The 25,495-nt window shown below is 44.8% G+C and overlaps 2 protein-coding genes across 2 annotated transcripts in view; both read right to left on the reverse strand.

Moving 5' to 3' along the window:
- Positions 1–171: 171 nt before the first annotated feature.
- LOC115408011 (suppressor of tumorigenicity 14 protein homolog) lies at positions 172–14,259 on the reverse strand. The gene is made up of 19 exons (XM_030118588.1): positions 13,910–14,259; positions 10,503–10,665; positions 10,252–10,382; positions 10,086–10,156; positions 9,795–9,985; positions 9,609–9,644; positions 8,461–8,689; positions 8,232–8,368; positions 7,776–7,873; positions 7,122–7,222; positions 5,995–6,128; positions 5,809–5,913; positions 5,625–5,732; positions 5,195–5,311; positions 3,981–4,106; positions 3,705–3,876; positions 3,362–3,633; positions 2,692–2,828; positions 172–2,453 (listed from the first exon to the last, which is right to left on the reverse strand). Exons 1-19 carry the CDS (start codon positions 13,949–13,951, stop codon positions 2,292–2,294), a joined length of 2,532 nt encoding a protein of 843 aa, XP_029974448.1. The 5' UTR covers positions 13,952–14,259; the 3' UTR covers positions 172–2,291.
- Positions 14,260–20,453: 6,194 nt separating this feature from the next.
- kcnd1 (potassium voltage-gated channel, Shal-related subfamily, member 1) overlaps positions 20,454–25,495 on the reverse strand; it is a 29,432-nt gene continuing 24,390 nt past the window's right edge. The window contains exons 4-8 of the mRNA XM_030118589.1: positions 23,581–23,743; positions 22,407–22,490; positions 21,131–21,226; positions 20,758–21,008; positions 20,454–20,663 (exon numbers count right to left, since the gene is read on the reverse strand). Coding sequence (XP_029974449.1) covers positions 20,456–20,663; positions 20,758–21,008; positions 21,131–21,226; positions 22,407–22,490; positions 23,581–23,743 — 802 coding nt within the window. The 3' untranslated portion in view covers positions 20,454–20,455. The remainder of the gene's footprint in view (positions 20,664–20,757; positions 21,009–21,130; positions 21,227–22,406; positions 22,491–23,580; positions 23,744–25,495) is intronic.

The following is a 25,495-nucleotide window of genomic DNA, read 5'->3' on the forward strand; positions in this document are numbered from 1 at the left end:
ATAATGTCGATGCAAGCATAGACCCCCGATCATGTTCAATCTACTGCTAAAGCTACATTTGATGGAAAAAAAACAAAACTCACAAACTGCTAGCACTTATCAAACAAACAAAAAACTTAATTTCCAAATCACATCTTAAGTTTATTGTCAAAAGGACAAAAAAAAACAAACAAAAAAAAACACAAAAAGCTCCAAGAACCACCAAGAGGAAGAAGACAGAAGAATCTGTGTCCCAGCAAACACTTTCAACTACAGAAAATACAAACAAGTCTCCATCTTCTTCAGTTCAGTGAGGTGAATGGGTCTCCTTTTCATTGCAAGGAAGCAGATTTGATTTTCCATCTCCCAAGACCCTGAATCCCAAACTGACCTTTGGCTAAGCCCCGCCCCCGAATGCAAACTACCAACTGCCTGGAACTTGAACAAACACTGTCAGTGTAACGGTCCGTAGAGAACTGCTTGTCTTGATTTCTTGGGTATTTAAGTCATTTAAGACGCACAAATGTTTCTTGGGGAACATTCACTGGTGACATGAGGTATCCTGAAAGAAACGGCAATGGAGTTTATTTTATTCCATTTATTCCAAGGTTAGCTAATGTCTTGTATAATCTTAACAATCTAGTCATTTATTATCAACCACACAATGCTAGCATGAGCTTCTTTAAGCCACCTAGCTGCAGTCAGGTGCAATGACATGTCTGAGTTACCAACAGTAACTAAGGGGGGGCGGGGCTTAGCCAAAGGTCAGCTGTTCCCAGAGAGTAAAAACAGATGCAAAAGACCCGCCTGAAGTTCACCATTCACTTTTTACATGTCAGAGTTCTGACGATGTGTCCAAACACTTGGCAACAGAAGAAACACAGAAAACAACGTAACTATATTGTTTACGAGCTACGAGTTGATGTAGTTTGTCGTTTGATCTTTTAATGTACCACACACACACACACACACGCAGAGAAAAATAGACAATACACATTAACAATGGGAGAAAACAGATATTCGTATCGACAGACGACCAAGTCCCAGGAGAACATGTGACACTCTGGAGGTAAGCCATGTTCTTACTGTCCATCCACTCAGCGTGTGCAGAAGAGCTGTTTACTACAACCCTGGAGCATTTCTGCCGTCGCCTTGGGACTGAGCCCGAGCGTTTCCAGCAAGTAATTCGGCAACATTTTAACAACAGATTTGGAAAACTTTCCAAAAAGTTCCATCTTGGGAGCCACTCTCTAAAAGTGGTGTTTTCACTGACTCTGGCCACCGTTGTCGTGTAAAAGGACACTTAGAACACAATGAAAGTTCAGCATCTTCACTTAAGGTCATTACCGTGCAAATCGGTCGCAACAGATGTGAATACACTCTTATTTACATTGACATAGTTACCATGTTGCCCTGAGTCCCTCTCAATGATGGTGCACGTTCATGAGAAATGTAATTGCATTTCACATTAGAACAGACACACAAACACAAACACATGCACACACACACCATGAAAAAGATCAGCCATAGCACCCTCCATTTTCCCCTTGAACGAAACAAAAAAATCCTCTGGGCAAAGTGAGAGAAAGTCTTTTTTTATGACTCACAAACCCAACAAACATATTAAGAGGGCAGCACAAACACTCTTTAAATAAATACAACCACCACAAGTATATAACACCAAGTCTTCTGCTGAGTCATGACTCAGGAACTTATTAAAAAAAACTAAAACAGCCCAGCATTGATCAGACACTTAGAATAAAATCCCCTGTTTTAATCCTGTGTGTTTAGTCTGTGTTTGACCTGCAGGCGGAGCAGCACAACACCGACTGAGTGGGTGATGACGGGTGGCATCTGTCCACTTCATATCTCTAGAACAGCTGCGAACACTTCAATACATAGAAAAATTGACAAACAAACAAACAAAACAGAAGCTTAACAATCATAAAAATTCAAACTCATTGTGTGCAGGAATGGCGCTGCCTGCAGGTCAAACATGGACACACAGGAGAAATTAAAAACATGTTTCCAAAACAGTGACAGTGTGTATGAGCATTTTAAATGACTAACGACAGCTGATAAGTCTCACACTCTCTCACACTTTCTCATCAAGATCTAAAGAGAAACTTCAGAAGCAACAAGTGAAGAAAAAAATCCTCGCAGGCAGTAAAATCCTCAAAACCGTCGGGTTCAAACGTTGCAGCTTGCAGGGTTTTGCCAGTCCATCCTATAAAAAAGTGCTGGGGGAACGTCCGTCTTTCATTTTTTAAGGCGTTGTGGTATGTTTCGTTGGTGGAGGAGCTGCTGAGCTCTCACACTCCGCTGTGCTGCTTGATCCAGGCGCGGAACCTGCTGACCCGGGTGTAGACGCCCGGCGTGTTCCTGCGGCCGCAGCCGTCGCCCCAGCTCACCACGCCCGCCTGGAAGACCCGCCCACTGGGGCCGGTGACGGACAGCGGCCCACCCGAGTCGCCCTGAGGAAGCAGAAACCTGCTTACAGAACTGCTGACAGCAAACCTGTAGCCACATCAGCTGTAATTAGCATTAGCATTGTCTCGCTAGCAGTTAGCGTCCCTTTCTAAGAGCGGTCTGAAGTCAGTAGGTTCTCTCAGTTGCTTCGTTGCTGCCTCTTCTTATTCTCACCATTAGTTCATCTAATTTTTTCACCAAGTGCTAACGTCTGAGCTGATCTGAGCTGTGATTGGTCGGTACCTGACAGGCGTCCACGCCTCCCTTCAGCACGCCGGCGCACAGCATCTTGTCGGTGACCTCGTCGCTCATCAGACTCTTGCACACGGTGCTGTTGATGATGCGAACCTGCGCCTTCTGCAGGACGCTGGCGCGAACGCCTGACGGAGGACATCGTCACAGAGAGCCAGGTTACCATGACGACAAGTCTCAAAAGGCTGAGCTGACCCGAACTACCACCTGACTTCCACACAGAATCTCCAAATGCTTCTGAAATGCCTCTAACAGTAATGTTTTACTGTCTTTTTGCAGTGAAGCCGTTATCACAGGTTAATGAAATCTGTTTGTTTATCACATATTAATGTTTTCTACTCCGTTGGGGGAAAAGTTCTCGTTTCATCTGGCTCCTCTCCCGGACACGAGCTCCCTCATGTGCTCTCAATAAGAGTGTTCAGTCGTGTTACAGCAATTTATGCTTATTGCTGGCAGCTTATTAAGTTTATTTAGGCCCAGTTTACACAATAATATTTCAATTGAAAAGGCTTTGTTTTTGTGTTTTCGAGATTTGGAAGGCTGAGCGGAGCCGATTCTCGGCTGAAGAATCTGCTAGTGTGTGTTCCGCTACATATATCAAAATGAGAATCACTGGTCAATGGAACGTGGAGCAACATGACGGCGGGTTTAAGGTCCTCACCTCCCTCCCTGGTGTTGCCCCAGCCTGTGATCCATGCCTCTTGGCCTGCTGGGAAGTCGTAGCTGGAGGAGGGCAGGCAGATGGGCCAGATGTTCTGGTTGAGCGACACGTCGGCGTCCAGCTCCATGAGGGCGATGTCGTTGTCGAAGGTCACGGGGTTGTAGTCGCCGTGGGCGACGATGCGCTTCACGCTCCTGGTCACGGTCCACTCGTTGATCTGGCCCTGCATGTGCAGCCCCAGCAGCACCTGCCAGTGGTCGGCCTGCGAGTACCTGCGACACGCGACGCCGTCAGAGAGCTCGCCGGCCCGCCGCGGGAGCCGGCTGGTGGGCGGAGCTCCTACCTGTCCTGCACGCAGTGGGCGGCGGTCATCACCCAGCGGCGGCTCAGCACCGACGCCCCGCACACGTGACCCTGCCCCCAGAACTGGAGGCTCACCTGCCACGGCCACTCGCCCTCTCTGGAGTCCTGACCGCCCACAATCCGAGAGCTGCGGTACGGCCTCATCCCGCACTCTGACACACACACACACACACACACACACACTCAATCCTGGAGAAAAATGGGCGTTTGTGCGTGTGTGTGTGTGTGTGTGTGTGTGTGTGTGTGTGAGACGTACCACACTCTTCCTCGTCGGAGCCGTCCTCACAGTCCTCCTCTCCGTCGCACTCGGGGTTCACTTTGCTGATGCAGCGGCCGTTCTTGCAGAGGAAGGTGAACTCTGAGCACTGCTGCAGTACCAGAGCTGCAGGACAGGGGGCGCACCGTCAACGCACACCTAAACCCACTCGGGATCTCACACACTTAACTCCTGACTAACATTCTGAAGGGACTCGAGCACTGCACCGGGACAGGTGACTCAGAACTACAATTACTTCATATGTTATTTTGTCCGATGATCATTTAATTAGCATTTTATTTAAAAGGACTTTCAATGTTCTGTCCATAAAATCAATTATGAACACATGAGGAGAAACAGAAAATGACTTAATGAAAAAAAAACTTTTTGCTCTAATTTAAACAGAGACAAGTCAGATATTTTGTATTCAGTCTGAATACAATATGAACACATCTGAACAAAGACTATCCTGAGTGAAAACAGAGTGAACACAGCTGGAGAAATGAGAAACGGCCATTTCACTGAAAAAGAGTCAAGTCAGAAATCTTGAGGTCAGTCTGAGTGCGGTTCACATAGAGTCTGATTAATTTCTGAAAATAACCTGAACACAGTATGAATACAGTCTGAACTGACTTTAAACACACACTGAGCACAGTGTCAACAGTTTGAAAACACTGTCTGAGCAGACACTGAACAGGGTCTAAATAGTCAACAGTGTGTGTGAGCTCACACTGACACACACTTGAATGATAAAAAGGAGTTCCTAAGACACTTTCTAAAATCACTTCTGTACATTGAGATAGCCTTCATAGTTCAAAAACCCATATTAAATTCTCAACTTGTGTTAATTAAAACCCCCCACTTCCTGATGTAGTCACTTGGAAATCGAACATGGGTCCCTGAGTGAAAATCTCTCACTCCCATTCTGCCCTTTGACACAGTTTTTGTCTGAGACTCGCTGCTGTCGTGACTATTTCTGCCACTAGAGGGAGATTTCTATGAGCTTGTGGCTCTGGAGGTTCAAGCGGCTTCATTTCCACACATTTTAGCTCTGACAAAGTTCCTGTCGTCCACTGAACTTCATGAGGGACTTTTCACACTGAGCTACAGTAGGTTCCCTGACCTTTGACCTCAGCAACAGAGGTCACTGAACCTCAAAGCTCATCTGACATGTTCTGTCTGTACAAAAACAAAGTTCACTTCCAGCTTCTTACCCTTTTCACATCTGGACTCGTCTGAGCCGTCGGAGCAGTCGTCGTTTCCGTCACACTTCAGCGTCAGCGGGACGCAGCGGCCGTTTCTGCAGGAGAACTCGCCTTCTTTACATTTATCTGTAGAGAAAATGAGATTCGTTCAAAACAAACGGTCAGTCCTTCAGTGTGTTTGAATCATTTTATGAATCTTTAGCCTTCGATCACTGTGCTCAATGTGCTGTCAATATTAGTCATCAGACACTTTTTATTTTATAGTAAATTCAAACGTAATTCAGTTTGTACATTGATGGGAAAAAGTTCTGATTCAGAGTCTTCAGATTATTTGTCCAAAAGTTATAAATATAGTTACATTAAATTATTAAAACTGGTTCTTTGGTGTGTTTGTGGGTGCTGTTGTTAACCGTTAGCTGTTGTATTCACGTGGACCCACCGCAGTTGTCTTCGTCAGTTTTGTCTCCGCAGTCGTCGAAGCCATCACACTTCCAGAACTTGGGTTTACAGCGTCCGTTTTTACACTTCACCTGAGCCTCCTGGCACTCTGAGCGGACACAGAGAGCTCCGGTCAGCTGTGCCAACGTGGTTAGATAAAAAATCAGACTTATTGATTGGCTCACGGCAGTTTTCCTCGTCGCTGTCGTCTCCACAGTCGCTGTATCCGTCACACTCCAGAGTCGTGTTGATGCACAGGTTGTTCCTGCACTGGAACCTTCCCGGACACGCTGATCAGAAACACCACAGAGCACCTTCAGTCTGAAAAGCCGTCGCTGAGCTTCGTCAAGAGCGCTGTGACGGGAGCTTACGGTTGGTCGGGACGAAGGCCTCATACTCCGCCGTGAAGCCCTGGTCCACGTAGGACGAGTCCGACTTAAACTCCACGGTCATGGTGTTGCTTTGGCTGGTGATCACGGAGCTCTTTAAATTTCGACCACACAGTCTGAAGATGGAGTCACAGAGAGAGAAGGAGGTTTTAAAAGTCTTATGAGCTCTGTGCGGTTCTCACCCGAGTCCGAGCAATGACCTGCTCTTACACATCCCATGTTCATGACTGAGCTTTGTAATAGTCTCCCCAACAAAATAAGAGCTTCCCAGAACATCGAGCAGATCAACATAATGCTGAAAAACTCCTCTTTCAACAGCTGAATTTGGATTCCTGGTTTTCACATTTTCTAACGTAGCCGAATTTGATCCTGTTTAATTCTCTGCTGACATTATTCAGCTTTAGAAAGACCAAAAAATTGCCAACACAAGAAGTTTATACTTTATCAAAAGATCTGCACTTAGTAAACCAATGTACCAAGACACCAATGAGCAGTGATTATTTTATTTGGTTGGTCCCACAGCACGACCATATGAAGGACCTCACGGGTCTTTGGTCGGCTTTTAAGAAACATCTAGTTTTTCCTCAAGCTGGACTTTCTGTCTGGTCTTTAGTGGAATCATGGACGCCTGACTCGATCTAGGTTGTGACTGGTTTGCTGAGAACTGACTCTTGAATAGGTCCAGCTGGTCATGACCTCTAGAGACTGACTTCAGAACCTTCAGAATTATGTTCTTGGTCCAAATTCAGATCTTGTTCATCCTCAGATATGAACCATTAGTGTTGAGTTGGCTTTGGTCTCTTTCTCAACTTGGACCAGTTCAGTCATCAGCAGGGATCTTGTTTGTTCTGACTTTGCATTGAGACAGCTCAGATGTTTAGAGTTGGATTTTCTTGGGTTTTACTTTAGTCTTCTTGGTATTGACATGGAGCTTTCTTGCTTCAAGGAGTATCTTCTTTGTTCTGACTTGGTGATCCTGATTGAAATTCACTGTATTGTGTCTAAGTTTTTACTAATCTCGGCCTGGAGGTCATATCTGTTCCCCTCTACAATCAACACAGCGAACACAACTCTGGAAACCAGGAAGGAATTCAACACAGCTGGCTGACCTTTGACCGTTGACCTTGACGTAATCCTTGAGACATTGCTCACTTTCATTTCCAACAAAGAACTTCCTGAACTGAATCTTCACAAACTTGTCTGTTGAGACCTGCAACAGAAATATAATAGAAATAAAGAATTAGGAAATAGTTTGAGCTGTTACTCATCTTACAAACCCGACACACCTTAAATACCAAATCCACCCATTAGTGAAACCGCGGGCGTGTTCAGGTGCAACAAACAGAAACCACCATTGCAAAGCAGTGTGACATATGTACACAGTGTGAATATACAGAGGAAGGCGGTTCAAACCAAGTTTCAAATCAGAAGTCTCGTCTGGTTTCTGATCCTTCACGTTCAGACTGCAACTGTTTTCAGTAAGAATCTGATGCTAATCAGACAGCAGGGTCACAAAACCTTAACATCAGGATCAATCAGTTTCACTTTCACTAAAGTCTCTCCTCTGAATGTGAGCTGGATGATACCAGACACAAACACAAGGTATGAGGAAACAAGGCCAGATTCGAAAGGAGACCAGATCCAGTCCAGAACATTAAACTAAACTGAAACTAGTCCCAGACGACTCCAACAAATTAGCCAAAGAACCCGTTCAACAATAAATGTAGAACCAGCTTCAATTCCATTGAGGGTTCTCTCCTCACCTTGATGTTCCACACACAGGAGGTCTGAGGGGGGTAGTTGGAGGGGAAGAACGGTGAGGAGAAGGAGCCTTTGTCTGTCGTCAGTTTTCCTCCACAATCTGAAAGACGGAGAGAGACGTTAGCACAGCTACACAAAACCAAAACACACACAAATTAACACAAACCCATCGAAATCAAACACAGATCGACGAACGTGAGCGTCCTGGATCTATTTGGACACAGGATATCTGAATCCTTATAGAAGTAAAACAGGTTCCATCCAACTTTCATCACCAGTTTAAGCCATTATGACTCCGTCCTGTTCACGTCACGTGACTTCAGTTCATATATTATAACAGCTTCATTAATTACATACAACTCAATATTGATGAGACATGCTCTCATTAAAATGGCTTTATTCCGTGGGAGTGCCGAGTCAGTCTGAATCAGGAATATGCAGACGTGAGTCGGACTTACAGAACTCCTTCAGCGGGACCTGAGAACATTTGGCTCTGAAACCGGGGAAGTTCCTCTCCTGGCTGGTGACCAGCGTGAGCAGCATGACGGTGCCCGAGGACAGGAAGGACAGCGAGTGGTGGGGGTATCCACACTGCCTGGGGGAGCACAGAGATCGTTCACGGTTTACCCATTAAAGTCATCAGCAACGAACTCAATGAGGGTTGTGAAGCCGCGGTCGGCGTCTCACTCGGTGAGCGCACGGTGCTCGATGGGGGCCAGAGAGTCGTAGAGCTTGATGAAGTCCTGCTGACAGTCGTCCTCCAGGATCAGCGTGTGGAAGTCCAGTCGGACTCTGTGACCCGGGTCGGCCCGGAGTCTCCACTGCAGGTACGCATTGGGAGAGTACGAGGAGTCTGGAAACCCCGGAGACTCAACCTGATCCACCGCACTGACGTGGACGTCGAAGATCTCCTTCTCTGGAAGTACGAGGAGAAGTTTCTTTATTTTAAAAAGGAGTTTATCTTTACTATACAGTAGTGAGCCTTGAAAGCTAAAGCAGTTAGCATCAAAGAAAAGGCTAATGGACACTTAGCACTCTTAAAGCTAAATTCAGGACTCAAGCTAGTGACTTGAGGCTTGGCAGTATTTATTTCTCAGTAAGTGAAACTGTTTTTATCTCAAAACACACTTTAGACTGCAATGATGCATGGATACACTCAGTACTGCAAATTCCTGCCGGTTCTGCTCCTGCTATCTGTAGAACAGCTGCGAGCAGCTCAGTGGAACATTATAGCCACTATAATCTATTAGAGAGGACAGGTGGAGCAGACTGAGGCCTCATTAACGTGACATTTTCAAGTGAAAACAACAACTTTCGTTGTGCTTTGGAGGGTCATTCGCACAACAACGATGTTCTGAGCCACTGAAAATTCAACAACTTTTTTAGAAACGTCTCCCAAAGTGGAACTTTTCGAAAATATACCGACTCCTGAAAACAGTAGAAAATGTAACTTTGTGAACCGCAGCTATAATAAGCAGCTCCTCTGAACAAGACGAGAAACAGCAACGTTTTCCTCCAGTGTCATGACTGCCAGTCCAGACTCTCCAGGAACTTGGTAGTTTTAAAGGTGACAAACACCTGGAAACACCTGGAACAGCCAACAGCACTACCTCGTAGCCCATCATGCCAACAACATCGCTATAGAGTTTCTGCTGTTTCTGTATAAACATGAAACTGTTCTGAAATGAAAACGCTCAAACGACGTGTTTTCACTTGAAACATCGTGTGAACGGGGCCTGAAGCTGACATGTCTGGATGATAAAGGTGGTTTTAGAAATAATTTCAATGTAAGACTTTCAGATCACATTTTTACAAAATATCAGAGCAGTTCTCACCGAGTATGGAGCTCCTGGTCAGACGTGGGTCGATGGCTGCAAAAAACAAACAAACCAGACATCAGCTGTCTGTCCGATAATGAACCTCGGCTGCATGTTTCAAAGGCCTCCATCTCTTCATTTAACGCTAATTATTCAAAGCGATGGGAGTTGTTAAAGTTCCAGCAGTGGCTCTGATGATGTGACCTCTTGAGGTGACGTTGCTGACTTGCAGAGGGTTGACCGGCTTCAGCAGCAGTCGCGTCTTCGCGGCCTGCTGGGCCTCGGCCGCCGGCTCCAGAGTCTCCATGGCCTGGTCCAGAGACGCCTGCTGCGGGATGGGGACGTCGAACTCGGACTGGTAGTACGCCACCATGCTGCCGTCACTGTCACCCTGACTGCAATGCAAGGCGAAGACGAGAAGATGAAGAGGGGCGGATGAGTATGAGGAGGAGCAGGAGGAGGAGCAGGAGGAGCAGGAGGAGGAGCACAGCGTACCTGAAGGCCTGCACAGAGGAGCTCTTGAAATATTTATCCAGCACTGAGTTTTTGGAGTAAATCAGTTTGAGCTGAAGGGAGAAAGAAGGGGGGAACTTAGTTGCCAGGGTGACCTCAATGACAGGAAGCATCAGCGTTCCTCCCATGGTGCCGCTGGGCAGCTCACCTGCCGGCCCACCAGGGCAGCCATGTTGGCGAACTCGGGGCTGACGGGGTCCTCGTAGGCGGGCTGGAAGGGATGCTGACTGATCGCCATGGAGCCGATGTAGACCTTCTTGACCCTGAGATCAGTGCGTACTGAGGAAAAACTTTATTTAAACACCGTGTACAGAGGGGAAAACTGTCTTTATACACTATTGAGAGAAAACTTAATATAAACAAAAGTGTTTCAGTGCTTAGCTATGTGTGTGTACGTACAGTGGTAGTGCCACACCAGCAGACCGGTGAGCAGCGCCAGCGCAGCGGCCGCCGCCAGCAGGCCGACGCCCACCCAGACCTTCTTCCTGTAACCCGGCTTCTTCTCCAGAGTTTTGGAGTCCGACGCCGGGAGGAACTGCAGAGCCGTGTCCCATTCTGGGTCCTGGAGGGAGGGGCAAATAAATATTGTAAAACAATTTTAAATTATTTTATATTTAGTTAAAATTGTGCAACTTCTTCTTAAACCATTACTCAACTATTCAACTCATAGAAATGATATAAAACTAGTATGTTAGCCTAAAACTATTCTAATTAGGTTAAAATAAAGATAGACTTTAAGACTATAATTAGTAAGATTTAGTAGCTATGATCTAAAGTCAGAATTATTTCACATGAAAACACAAAAACTAGACTGACTTACTTTTTAAACATGTCTGAATTATCTGCAAAACAAAATGAATGAACCAATAAGGAGCCTAAACTTGATCAAAACTGATTCAGATTCACAAAAATGTATGATAACTGGAAACCTGAGCGGGAAACATCGCCCTCTCCGGTCTGCTGATGAACTGCACCTTGACGACCATCAGCAGTTTGAGTTTTAGCCAAATAACCTGTTTTAGTTACACACGGTCCTCGGCGGCGGGGCGGCCGTGAAGCGTGTGTGCGCGAGTCGACGTCAGATGGTGAACGGGCTGCAGGGAGTGGCAGGACGCGACATGCTGGCACGCTTCACTGGCGCTTTGATACATTCCTGTGTCGGTTTGACATGTAAACAGGTCGACGGAGGTTTAACTGAGAAAAAAACCTGCAGCTGCATCGACAAAAAACAACAACTGATTGATTACAGCTGTACAACTGAAATGATTATCTTTATATCTATTATTATTAGATCTGCACGGAAACAGACGGGGGTGCTTCAAACGTCCCTGTAGATGTTTAAAATGTGTTGAAATGAACTTTTAACATTCAATCTAACAAACAGACCAAATACAGAGAGGAAGAGCACAAGTGTTCATCAAGAGGGATGATGGAGAACGTCAATGACAACAACAGCTGAACAGCTGGAACTCTACCCAGGGTACCAGTACGGAGCTCAACTCAAGGTACAATGAATCATCTGCAGATTTGTCTTGTGGGTACCACGAGCCACAAGGGGAACTCAAGAGGAACCCGGAGGACGTCCTGCTGATCGACCCATGTGAAACCAAGAGGAGATCAAGATGAAAGGACTATAAAGACTATGCATGAAGGCGGGACCCTGGGAGAAGCTGGACCGGGGACCGAGGAGGACTGAGAACAGGCTGGAGTGAGGATGAAGAGAGACTGGTTTTAAGAGCCAACAGACCTGGCAGGAGACAGACGATGGAGGAACCAGACAGGAGACAGACTGAGGACTTTGGTGAAACCATTTCATCTGTTTCTGTAGTTTTATGTCTGAATAAATGTAATGTTGAAGGTTGATCTGTTGTTGTCTGTCTCTCTCAATGTTAAGAATGATAGAACGAAATTCAGGCTAAATGAAAATAAGTCTTACAGTACCAAGAAACACAAGAGAAACTGTTCCTTTGTTATCAGGAAACACAAGCGGAACTTTACTGAAGGTACCAGGAACCATCAGGGCTTCTCTACCCTGCATATAAGGAACCATCAGGGGAATGTTTAGAAATTCACTTCAACCTCATGGTCAGATTAAAACAAGCAACTAAAACTGAAAATGATTTTATTGAAGTCTACATTCTATTAAAAAAAGTTACCATATTTCTTATGGTAACTTTTTTTTTTTTTTTTGATAAAATAGAAGATAGAAAGATAAACAGTCAGTTACATTTTACAATCCTTTGAATGTCACTATAGTATTACATAGTAGCCTAATTCATTCTAATGACAACAACAACAACAACAATATTATTTTTATTATTATTATTATTATTATTATTATTATTATTATTATTATTATTATTATTATTACATTTTGATCCAAAATACACAGGAAGTGAATTTTGTTTTCAATGTGCTTCAGAAAATTTGAATGACTCCCATTATGTTTTTTTGCAGTCTGATTTGTCAATGATTAACATTCATACTTATTTAATTGCATGATTATTTTTCTTATTATTTTAAATAAAAGATGTATGACACTTATTTGTAGCTGTTAAGAGCATGAGTCCAGTGTCAAACTACAGAAGGGAACAAGCTCAGAGATTTTAATGTTCACCGACGTTACAGACAGCAGAAGTGGAGCGGAGGGGGAACTGGACTCCTGCACCGTGTGCATGACAGCTGACAGGATGACATTTGGAAGTGTTTCCTCTTTACAGTAGTAACTCTCCATCTTTGCTCTGTGTCAGTGTCCACATGTTTTCAAGAGATATGAGAGCTATTCCAGTCGGCTGACTTCCAGGGATCAAACTCACAGATATAAATTTTGAGTACACTTTCTGTTTCAGCTGCATAAAATCTGCAACATTACTGTTGGACAATCCACTGCAGGTTCTCACTGTAGATTTCATTTGTATCCTTCCTCACAACCCCAACCCCCTCCCCTCCACTCCACTCCATCAAAAATAAAGTGAAGCTCGTCCATGGTGTTTTCCTATATAGCCCCGTTTCCACAGCAGTGACTTAGAGAGAAAATGCAAACATTATGTTGAGTTTATGATGTGTGTTTACACAAAAATGTGCTCAGACCTAGAGAAAATGCAATGTTTTTAAAAAATGGCTCCCAATGTGGGAACTTTTAGGAAAACGACTGACTCCATCACTGTGTGAACACTTGATAACGAGACTTCGGAATATAGATGGTGGAAATATCCGAATCACCGAATATTCGGTCGCTATGATGACATCCGGCGAATAATTTTGCGATCCGAGTATTCAGGATTTCTGCCATTTATGTGGAAATGGACATCGTGATAATATTAATCAAAAATCATTTTAGAAAGGAAAACACAAAAACAACATGTTTTCAGTTGAAACGGTATTAAAATAACAAACAATAACCAAACTAGTCTGAATAGTTAGAGTTATGGTTCCATATTATGGGAGCAGAATTTCCCAGTTTGGGATTAATAAAGTAACACTCTACTATACTCTACTCTCTATAATCAAAATTGACGGACGGTTTTATCTGTATTACCACTAAGGACCACATCCAGAAATTTTAATTTCTTGAATTCAGATCAAAAACTTCACAGAATCAAACAAGAAATCAATAAAAACATCTGAGATACTCTGAAAAAGTTACTAAAGACAAAAATAAAATCATAGTCATATGTTGGCACTGTTTTAGTATTGAAGATGTCACCTCGGGCTGTTTGGAGAATAAACTAAAAAGAAAACAACAACCGGCAGCACCGGCTCGTGCGGCTGTGACGTCACGGACAGGTGTCCGGTCCGGGACTCACCTGTCTGGGGCTGAACTTCTGTCCCGAGTCCAGTAGGTCCATGTCGGCGCCGTGCAGACTGCCTCAGGTCCCCGGTGTTGAAGAGTAGCCTGTTTACAGTCCGCCGTTCACCCGAGAGTCGGTACCGCCGTCATGGCGGCGGCAGGTGTCGCGAGACTCACCTGGAGACTCAAACCAGTCAGAAAATTAAAAAAATAAAATAAAAGCTTCTGGCAGTCACCTTCCGGTCAGAGTAGCGTTTTAGCGGGCTTAACCGGGCACCGGCGGCGGTTTCCGGTCAGTCACGGCGCAGGCTGACACCGAGAGGCGCGCGCGGAGGGAGTGAGACCAGATACCTGTCCAGCTCCCGTCAGCCACCGCGGCGGCGTCAGGTGCGCGGAGCGGCTCCGCGGTGCGTTCACTTGCAGCAGTCTGACGCTGTGCTGCCGAAGAAAAAAAGTAGGAATTTAAAGAATTCGTGTGACTGAGTGATGGAGCTGTAATGTGCAGGGCCAGACACTAGAGGGCGATGTTTCATTACTCATCAGAACTGAACAAATCAGGAGGTCGAGATGTTTTCATTTTCTTCTTTAATAAAGGGAACCTGCATGTTTGTCTCCTCTAATTTAGAGGGTATTTATTGATATTTGAAAGATAAAACAAAGGAGAGTAGATATTTCTTAGACTATGTGATGTTTGTCTGGGCCACTTGGTCCATCTGATGAAGAGACCGAAGCCCTCGAAGCAGTGGAGGACCCGAAATCCTGCTTCGACTGTGCTGACTCTCTGGTTTTCATTCTCCAGATGATTTAACAGAGGCTGTGAAATCAGACATTACATTCTGTGAAGACTTCCATATACCAAACGCTTTGTTCTAATGAGAAATCATGGGTCACAGCCAAACTCAGACAGGAAGACGAACAGATCAGAAAGGCTGAGGCAGAGGAAGAAGCAGAGCAAATTTACTCTGAGAACCTGAAATAACACTTCACAGCTAACAACAATCAGTCTGTGTGGAAAGGTCTAAGTCAAATCACAAAGTTCAGGTCAAGAGTTCTCCGCTCCAGACGCAGTTTAGACCTGACAAACAATCTGACCAAGTTCCTTTAAAAGACCAATAAAGAGGCTCCACTCTGAGAAAGGTAGGACGAACATCTTTTACTGTAAATTAAAGATTTCTTTTGTCTTTAAAACCAGATGGGTTTGTTGATATTTGGTAATAATTCCAATAATAATTCTGTGCATGCTTCAGACACCTCATGATATTGTGGCAGATGTGAATAAAAGATGAATGACAGCAGGTTCTGGTTTCTGTTCTTTATTAGTGGAATGGAATAATACACGTCTGTGCTTTATGCTGTTTTCTCCCTCATTCACTCCTCGATCGCTCTGAGACTGAACCCGTAACCCTCTGAAGTGCCGATCGCGCTCATCAGCAGGCGTCACCTCCTGTCTGTGACCTTGGCCGAAGGTCGTGTGCTTCGTCTTGTTCCTTTGTGTTTAACGGACCGACGTGGTGACTCCTGCTGATGACCGAGCAGCACTTCAGATTCTCTCCGAACGAAATAAAAACCAAAACAAAAGCAACGGCTGGGTGTTCAAAAGCAGATTCACGCTTCCAGGAAGTCATTTCTGATGATCAAACCAACACACACTGAACTCAGGATTCTTTTAGCTCGTTTTTTTGTAATTTCCTTCATCTGGACGCTTCACAGTTGAAACTGTGGACCCAATATTGGACAACAGACCCTGGAAATATATACCCGCTACATATTATACATTACTTAAGTGAACAAAATATGAAGCACATCGGGGATATTTGGAGTAGTAAACTCATGAAAGATTTGAGGTGAATTGGAAAAGTAAACTTGTGTCATCAGCATAAAATCGTATTGTAACTCACTGCAACCCTGAAGAATCTTAAACTGATTTACAAGTCAGCAGTGTGGAACGATCCCTGATGATTTACAGAGACTCCACCCAAACACTCGATCTTATCAAATATCGTCTCTGTGAATGAAAGATGGACGAGGACGTGATTGAGAAACATTTGATTTAAAAAAAAAAAAACATTTGAAGGAAAAATTGTTTCGCTTCATCGGTGGAAACTGTTTCACATGTTGGGAAAAAGCTGCCTGAACACAAGAAGACTCTGTGGATTCGTTTTGAAATGGCTTTTAAATCTGAAACTCGCCCTGAATGGAGGGAAAACACAAAGACAAACAGATGAATGAAAAGAAGAAACAATCCTCTAAAGTGGCCTCACCCCAAAGAAATCACTCAAATAATGTCAAAATACTGAAATCAGTTAAAAAAAACCCTAAAACATGAAGTCAAATGTTAATAACATAAAACACCTATTTACACGTATAGCGAGAATGTCTGACTCCCGGCGGTGACCCGTCGCTCTGTCGCAGTGTAAACAAATATTTCATCAGATATTTTCAGTAAAATTGATCACAGGTTTTTCTTTTTCTCATTTTCATGGGAGTAACTTCAAATCACGTCAGTGTGTCACTGAATATTAGCATTTACGTTACTCTCACGTGTCCATGTTTGTGCTGCTGCACTACATGTAAAAGAAAATTTAAAAAAAATCAACGAAACCTGAATGTATGTGCTCGGATCTCTTTGGCCTGAATGTCGTCATTAGAGCCAGAACTACGGCGAAAGCTGTCGGGTGGATGCTACATTCCAACAAAAACAAACCGAAGTGACAGATTTACCAGCGTAAACGTCACACATACAAACAACCACCATAACCATGCGCTCATGAGCATCACCATGGCAACCACAGGGTATCTGTTCCATCTGCATCCAGATGTTGTAGAGCAGATGAGAGGTTAACACGCCAACAACGTCAAACAGGACAAATCGCTTTCCTCCACTGCTCTCGGGGATTTGCACGGCGGGTTGAAGACGGCGTGAACGATGCCGGCCGAGAGTCGCGGCTTCGGTGACGAAGACGTTAAGAAAAAAATAAGACAAAGCAAAAAGTTTTCAGTTCAGTTCAGTTCAGCCTCTGGAACTCCACCGCAGGAGAAAACAGGTAAAATACCTATAACGGTATCCATGCATATTTGTGACTGACACACACAGGCACGCACACACACACATACACACACAGGCGCACGCACGCACGCACGCTCGCTTGCACGCACGCACACACACGCACACATACACACACACACACACACTGGCCAGGAAAACATGCCTCAATGATTCTGGAGTTTGATATAATCGTTAAATTCTCAGTGGTGCAAACACTCAGGGGAGGAGGAGGAGGAGGAAGAGGAGGAGGAGGAAGAGGAAGAGGAGGAGTCTGAGGAAGAAGAGGAGGAGTCTGAGGGAGAGGAGAAAGAGGATAAAATATCAGCTGAGGAAGAGGAGAGGATTAAAGAAGAGGAGTTTGAAGAAATGGAATTGCACTAAGAGGAGGAGGAGAAGTTTGAGGAAGAGGAAGAGTTGGAAGAAGAGGAGGAGGAGGAGGAGGAATGGGAGGAGGAGGAGTTTGAAGAAAAGGAATTGAATAAGAGGAGGAGTTTTTTGGAGGAGCAGGTGGAGTTTGAGGAAGAAGAGGAGCTTGAAGAGGAAGGAGACAAAAAAGAGGTGCAGCCATGCAGAGATCTCCTCTCTGATTGGTGGAGGTTTCCTCTCCTCCTCCTCCTCCTCTCTGATTGGTGGAGGTCTCCTCCACCTCCTCTCTGATGGGTGGAGGTCTCCTGGGGTCAGTAGTGCTACTTCTACTGTACGAGGCTCATGCAGGAAGTGACGGAGTCAGGAAGCCGCCGTCCACTTCCAACTCGCTGTTTTTTTTTTCTTTTCCTTTTTTTTTTTCTTTTGGTCGGAGAATTTGTTTGGAAGATGCAGGTGAAAGTTTATGATACAAAATATTTTACATATGTACGTCTCGTCTCCTGCTTCCTGTCACACACTCACACCGGCTTCTGATCGGTCGGAGGAAACGCTTCGCCAGAACGCTCGGCGCTGGCTGTCACCCGTTTTTCAAATAGATTTACAGTATAGGAACCCCGTTTTTAAATGACATACGTTTCTGTAATGTGTTTAATTCCATCATACAAATAAAAAAAAAAGAAGAATGTTTTGGTGTTTTATAACAGAACTACTGCATGTAAGGAACATTTTTTATGACATGTCAACAATAGCATTGAGATCTGCAGATTAAATGTTACCTTAAACGTTATTGCTTAATTTAATGTGATTAAAAGCAACACAAGCTGCATTTTGAAGTGCTTCTGTCGAACATATATCAGTGTTTTGGGTTTTTTTTCCAGAGCTGCTTCAAAATAGATGTGATGTTTTTGACAAAACTGCATAAAAAAAGAAACAATATGTTGATGAAACCTTGAGGGGATTTTATTTTGATAACTGGCATATTAACAGAAGCACATTTAGATAAATGATCTTTCACTACAGCACCAAAGATTTTTAATGAAAGTTTAGTTTTTTTTAACAATTAAATCTGTTAAAGCAAAAAGTTTGAAGACGAAAAAGTGCTGTTTTCATCCGATTATCTTCAAATGAAAAGTCACTGATTACTGAAAAGCCAAATTAATCAGTGGATTTCAAAAGACGTTTTACCAGTGCGTAATTCATCATTTTCCTCTAATTTAAACACTATAAAAACTTGAAAGTTTTTTTAGTCTTGAAAAACATTTAAATGATAAAATACAGCAACAAGCTGAAATAACGTGTGTGATGTTCGTAGTGTTAAGTGTAAACTTTTAGGGGTTCATACAGTGTAAAAAGCTGTTTTCACAGGTTGCCGGTGCAGATATGATTTAAAAAAGCATGTTCTTATGATTGTCAGTGAGCTCCTGACCCCCACATCAAATCCAGCAGGTCAACTCAAACTGTCACCAAGCAGTTTTTTGGAGGTTTTCTAAAATGATGTAGTTCTCCTCCTGTACACCGGGTGGCAGTAGTGAGTCAGTGTCAACACTAACTCAGCTACAGAGGATTTTGTTTGCTTAGTGACTAGCAGGGCAGATTAGCTACAGTTAGCAGACAAATGTCATTTACAACATGTCGACTGTTTCCTTTTATGAGCTTATTGTTACACTTTTAAATTCATACGATTACATATTTTACAGTAAAGGTCTGCAGATCTCATTCTGACTCTCTGCCCATGCAAAGACCCTGACCCCCAAATGACCTCTGGCGCCCCCATCTGGTTGGGAACATGAATAAATAAAGTACTAAAAGCCCATATTGTGTGACAAAAGCAACAGTGACGAACGCTCCGGCTTCAGCGTTTCCTCGTTCCTGTAAAATCTATTGCAGAGCACTCGCCAGGTTCTCACACGACAAATGAGTTTCTTTACATTTTGTTCCCTGCGATATGGGCGGATTCCACACATACATCATTATTACTGTTAGTGAGATTATTCGCTTCCTTTGTTTGATGCTAGTTTTCCTGCTCGTTGGTATGTTGCATATTTAGAGAAGTAAAAGGCTCTTGATCCGCTGACCGCTTCATCCTCGCCCTCACTGCACCGGTCTGGACAGAGTCCAGCCTCTTACACCCGGGTCACAGTCCATTTTCAGTCGGACTAATGTCTCAGAATCCAACCGAGATAGAGTTCAACCTCTCGGCGTCCGGTCAAACTCAGACGTTAATCTGTTGCTGTCCATCCAGAAACAGATCAGACAGAGTCCAACTGGTCGGAGTCCGGTAAGAGTCCGGCACCGACGCCGCCAGCTGGGCTCACCCACCTTTTCGGTCCGGTGCAGCTCCACAAGCGTCGGTCCATCAGGTCCAGTGGGGCTTCCGTGTGTGACTTATGTGTTTAAGCAGCATTCAGAGTCTGGTCTGACGAAAACCCCACAGGTTTCACCCCCTTTCCCGGACATGTGACATGAACGAGTCCACAGAAGATCCGTCGTCGGGCTGAAGATCCGGTAGTTTGTAGAGGTTCAAACCTTCACATTTCAAGCACAAAGGTCTCCGAGTGAACTCAAACAACGGAAACCTTTCCAGTTCCAGAAATACCATCTCGTACCTGTCTTTCAAAATCTGTTTTATTTTAGTTCTGACCGACGTCCAGTCAGAACAGAGCAGCCGTGGCGTCCTGAGGGTTGATTGCTTTTCCACAGATCGTCTCCGTCTTCTCCCAAAAACCTTCCAAATGCCGAGAATCCCAAATCGATCTACGAGGGAGCTTCTCTGCCCACGTCAGGAGAGTCGGACCTCTTCTGAAACCGTGTCTTTAAAGGAGACCCAACGAGACCACGTCGGTGGGGTCCTTTTCGTTTGGGTTCAAGTAAACCCTCCTACAGTTTGTGCGATGAGGTCCAAATGGTCAGAGCTGTGCCCGGGGGGGGGGGAATGGAGCGAAGGGGGGGTGGGAGGAAAGATACACGAGGGGTCGATTTGAGGATTCAGGAAAGTCTGCAGAGAACAAGTCTAGACTTCAGGTTCAAGTCCCGTGCACCTGGAACCACAGCTAGCAGCGCCCGGCTCAGGAAGTCGAGCTAAAAGGAGGGGAGGGGGGCAGGAAGGGGGGGGGGTGGTGAAGGGAGGGGGCAGAGGTTAAAAGTCGGAGGTTATAAGGAGGAGATTTTGACGGTCTCGTGCGTGTAGGCTGTGGCTCGAGTGTTGCGCAGGATGCCGGGGATCGGCGCGGGCGACGGGGGGAGACTCTCATCCGGCGTGTTGGCGGGCGGCGTGGGGATGCTGATGATGGCCGCGGTGAAGTCCTGCTCGCCACAGTTCAGCTTCAGATCGCCCGCCTGCGCGTTGAGACTGGAGCGGCTGAGGAAGGAAGATCGCAGATGGAAAAAGAACCGATTGGTAAACCATTCCATATACGATGTCTGTGAGTGTGTGAGTGTGTGTGGGAATTTACGTTTGCGGCGGGATGGCGGTGGTCTTGACGTGCAGCGTGTCCAGCTCCTGGACGCTGCCGCGGCTCACGGACACGGTGGAGTTGGCGAGGCGCATGGCGGCTCTCCTGCGGGCGCGGCGCGGGCAGCAGCCGGTGGAGTTGTTCTGCGCCCCCTGCTGGCTGGACAGGGAGGTGCTGCGGCTGGTCCTGAAGCCCACCGACTCCGTCATGCAGAGCTCGCTGTAGGTCATCTCGTCCGTGAACTCGTGGTTCTGTCGGCAAGACGGAGAGGAACCCGCTGCGTTTAGGTCTTGAGGCTCTTGAGTTGGTCTTTGTGGTTACTCTGTTTTGTTTTTTTATCTGTTTCGTTTCGTTGAGTCGTGTTGTGCGTTACCGTAGTTTTCTCCAAACAGTGCAGCAGATGATTGTGTTGATGCTCGAATGCCGAACGATTCTTCACACACAGAGCTGTGCTGTCACTGTCCCGGTCCTACACACACACACACACACACACACACACACACACACACACACACACACACACACACACATCTACCTTTACTCCTTTATTCACTGACTCTCTCATGCTACTGGCACATGAGGAAACATTCCACTAGAGGGAGACACTGATTGAGCGTTTCAGCTGTGAGGATTAATTGTGAATTTTTCTCTTCTGAAATATAAGGAAACATCTCTTGCTGAGTTTGGGGATTAAAGAAAGGAAATAATATTTAAGGCTGATGAGCTGCTCACAGCATCATAGAATAACTGAAAGGAACCTGCAGTGTGGACTCTGACCCTCTACAGAAGCTACAGCAGTGTTAACGTACCTGGATCTTATTACAAAAAAGACACATTGAAAAATACCAGTTAGCGTAAGGATTATTTGCTCGAGCCTTTTTAAAGATCTCCTCAGGGTCTCTGATCAGTTCTTTTTAAAGGTCTTTTCAGGGTCTTTGCAAGGGTATTTTTGAGGTCTCTTTCGGGTCTTCGTTTGGGTCTTTTCAGGGTTCTTTCTCGGCCGTTTTAATGTCTTTTCAGGATCTTTTCTCATCCTTATCTCTAAGTCTTTTCAGGGCCTTTGCTCAGGTCTTTCTCGAGGTTTTTCAAAATCTTTGTTGAGTCTTTTAAAGGCCTTTTCAGGATCTTTGCTTGGGTCTTTTCTGGGTCTCTGTGCTTTGTTTGTCTACTACCGTCACTGATGCAAGAGTGTTCTATATTGAAATGTTCATGTTTCATTGTCATTTTCACATGATATGTAGTTGTCCTGCAGCTGATTGGCTCACTTTGGACCGACAAACCCTGTTTGACACTGCTGCTTTAGAGGACCCTGAATAAAAGACATACGACTGTTTAAGCTCTAGAGTTTTTCAAGTTATTTTTCATTTTCTAGCTGTTTTAGTCACTGTGAATTCACAACTTTGTTTGGATGCGATACATTTCATCATGAATTCTAAGAAATTGTGAAACTGACCCACATCTCGAACAGTCTGCAGGCCTTTAGATTGAACACATTTCTCTGAGGATATCTCGCACAAAAATAATACAGCAGTACAACAGTGCTGTGCAAGTATATCATGGGTCATTTACAAAAATAACAAAGTGCAATAAATATGACTCAGTAGCTTTGTGTGTGAGCGTGTGTGGGGTTGTGTGTGTGTGTGTCTCACCCCGAGTGCTCGGTCCTCTTTGTATTGCAGGAAGGCGTTGGCAGTTCCTTTCTTGGCCATGCGGATCCGAGCCAAACGCACTTTCTGTGGGACAGAGACGGAAAAACAGCAGCGTCAGCATCATCTTTCTCTCTCTCTTTCTCACACACACACACGCACACACACACACACACACACACACACACACACACACACACACACACACACTATAATTTCCTGCAAAGCTTCCGCTTACTTCTGTGGTCTTGGATGGTTTCATCACATTTATTTAATTCATTTATAATCAAAAAAAGTTTCAACTAATTTAATTTTGAATGTAAAAAAGGGGAAAAAAAAAGTTGATTAAATTGAAATAAAAATGAAATAATGGCTGCACGGTGGTGCAGTGATGGGCACTCTTGCCTCACAGCAAGAAGGTCCTGGGTCCGTTCTGTGTGGAGTTTGCATGTTCTCCCCGTGCCCTTTCTCCCATGGGCCAAAAAATGCATCTCAGGTTAACTGACGAGCCTATATTCCCCCTCGGTGTGAATGTGAGCGTGCATGGTTGTCTGTCTCTATACTGGCCCTGCGACAGGCTGGCAAACTGTCCAGGGTGGACCCCGCCCCACCCCGCCCCGCCCCGCCCAAAGGAAGCTGGGATTAGCTCCAGCTCCCCACAACCCTGAAAAGGACAAGCAGCTATGAAAATGAATGAATGAATGAAAAAAAACCAATACTGAATAAAAATTATCATAATTGTCAATTTTCATTTCTTTTTTTTTTTATTTATTTATTTAAAATTGGAAATAATAAATATGCTTATTTTTGCTGAATTTCACTTTAAAAATTACTCAAAAAAATAATTCATTCTTTTCTCAACGTCCTCTGCAGAGTTTATATGTTTCCCTTGTATGCATGTGTGTGTGTTTGGATGGACGGATGGACGGACGGAGGGACGGATGGATGTATTTTTTTGTCTCAAACTGTCAACTGGACAAGAAGAACCAGGGATGGAGTTCCCAACATGGAGGCTGAAATGTGGCTTGTGAGCATAAATGTTTGTTTTCACAGCGAACAGAAGTTTGAGGACTGCTTCACTGACTTAAAGTGTTGGAGGAAATAGAAGAGACTTGATGGTGAGGTAGCAACAGGAAGATGTGTGATTGTCTGTGTTGGCGGCTTGTGGAAACGGAACCTGCTGCGCTCTCATCTTGTCGGCTCTCTGGTTCTGGTGGTAGATGCGGCTGAAGTTGGACACGATGACGGGCACGGGCAGGGCGATGACCAGCACGCCGCTCAGCGAGCAGATGGAGCCGAAGATCTTCCCGGCGATGGTGTTTGGGACCATGTCTCCGTACCTGCAGCGAAAAGACGGCATCGGCTTCCAGTGAATGAGTGTTAATCCACAGCAGCTGGTACAAATCAGGTACACAGCAGACACAGAGCAGGTTCCTCCTCCTCCTCCTCCTCCTCCTCCTCATCCTCCCCCAGTAAACAGACAGTCAGTTATATCATAACTGCGCTGCTCCTTATGGGAGACAACAGCTTTGAGGAGTGCTACACTAAACTACAAGACAAAAAAAAGATTTTTTCTTTGTGACAAATTCACAATAAGAATGTTCAGCTCAAGTCTTTATAACATGGATCCAAACATTAAAAGCCTGATCAGCATTAAAAAAAACTTTATGTAAACATATGTATCTGAAGATTCTGATGTGACGATGCCCGTTCAGAAAGAAGAGTCATTCTGAGCCAGACAGATGGTCCACTCTTATTCTGAAAAGGCTATATGGACACATTCTGTGGTTTATGCCTCCTTTCTTCCCATTTACACCACTCATATGTCTTTGGTCAACTTCAAATGACTTCAGCGACCACACTGACAACACAATAGATCATCAAGGAGTCACACAGTCTATATAGAAACGATCAACACACAAACCGCAGCCCATTAACATGTGAAATCTTGGTGACAAACTGATGAATCCACTCTCGATAAACATCTTCACAGGCCGGCTGACCTGATTCAGATTGCTCTGAGATGTCTCCTGTCCGGATGAATCAGAGTACACGCTGACTTAATCATGAAACTTTTTGGTTAGCTTGAAGATAACACGCTGGTTTGGTAGGGTTAACATCAAAAACACTGTTTCCTGTTGGTGTCCCTTGGGAATCAAAGAATCCAGAGTCCTGCTCCTGGTTCCTGATACCAGAATTCCTGCTTCCTCACATTGCTGTTGTCATCCTTCCTACCACCACTAGAGGGAGACAAATCTCCAGACTTCAGGCTCCAGAAAGTGGAGAAGCCTGTTTTTGTCCCTAAAGAATCAAATTAGGTTTCCTCCGTGGTGTCCCACAAGGTTGCGTACTGGGCCCAGAGTGGTTTATTTAAGGATGCTTCACTGCAGGTGGCGTCTCACACAGAATCATGTCTGTTCTCCTCCTCACACTGCTGTTTTCAGAGCTACTATGACCACTAGAAGGAGACACGACTCCGAGCTGTTGTTTCCAGAGAGAGAGAGAGAGAGAGAGAGAGAGAGAGAGAGAGAGAGAGAGAGAGAGAGAGCAAGCACATCTGTGAGTGATAAAAAATGTAAAGTGTTGCAGTGCGATACAGTCTTTACGTGAAGCTAACCAGCCTGACTGTTAATGATGTGTTGGTTATTGCAGCTCATCAGTGCCAACGTTTTCTCTGATTGACTGTGTGAAGCGGTGCTTAAAGCCTAATCTGTGCTCCCGGGTGATAAAACCATCAGGACTGTTGGTTCAGCAGCGTCTAAATCTACCACAGTCCTGACAGTCTCTCAGCATCCTCGTCCTCACACAACACCTTCGACTCCCCGTTCTCACACACACACACACACACACACACACACGAACACAGCAAGGAGGAGGAGGAATTAGAGGAAACGAGCTGCAACTGGCAGCTTCATTAACCTGCAGACTGTAAAACATCCAACGAGGGCCAGCAGGTGAAACCACCTGAAGAAAATCTGCGCCACTAAACATATTCACAGGTTAGCATTACAGCTGTTAACTCACTGTTATTAACCATTTACACATATTCGCATTACAGCCGCCGTCTCACTGTTATAATCCTTTTACATGCA

Source organism: Salarias fasciatus, chromosome 20 (assembly GCF_902148845.1).
Source record: "Salarias fasciatus chromosome 20, fSalaFa1.1, whole genome shotgun sequence".
In the NCBI taxonomy this organism is placed as follows: Eukaryota; Metazoa; Chordata; class Actinopteri; order Blenniiformes; family Blenniidae; genus Salarias; species Salarias fasciatus.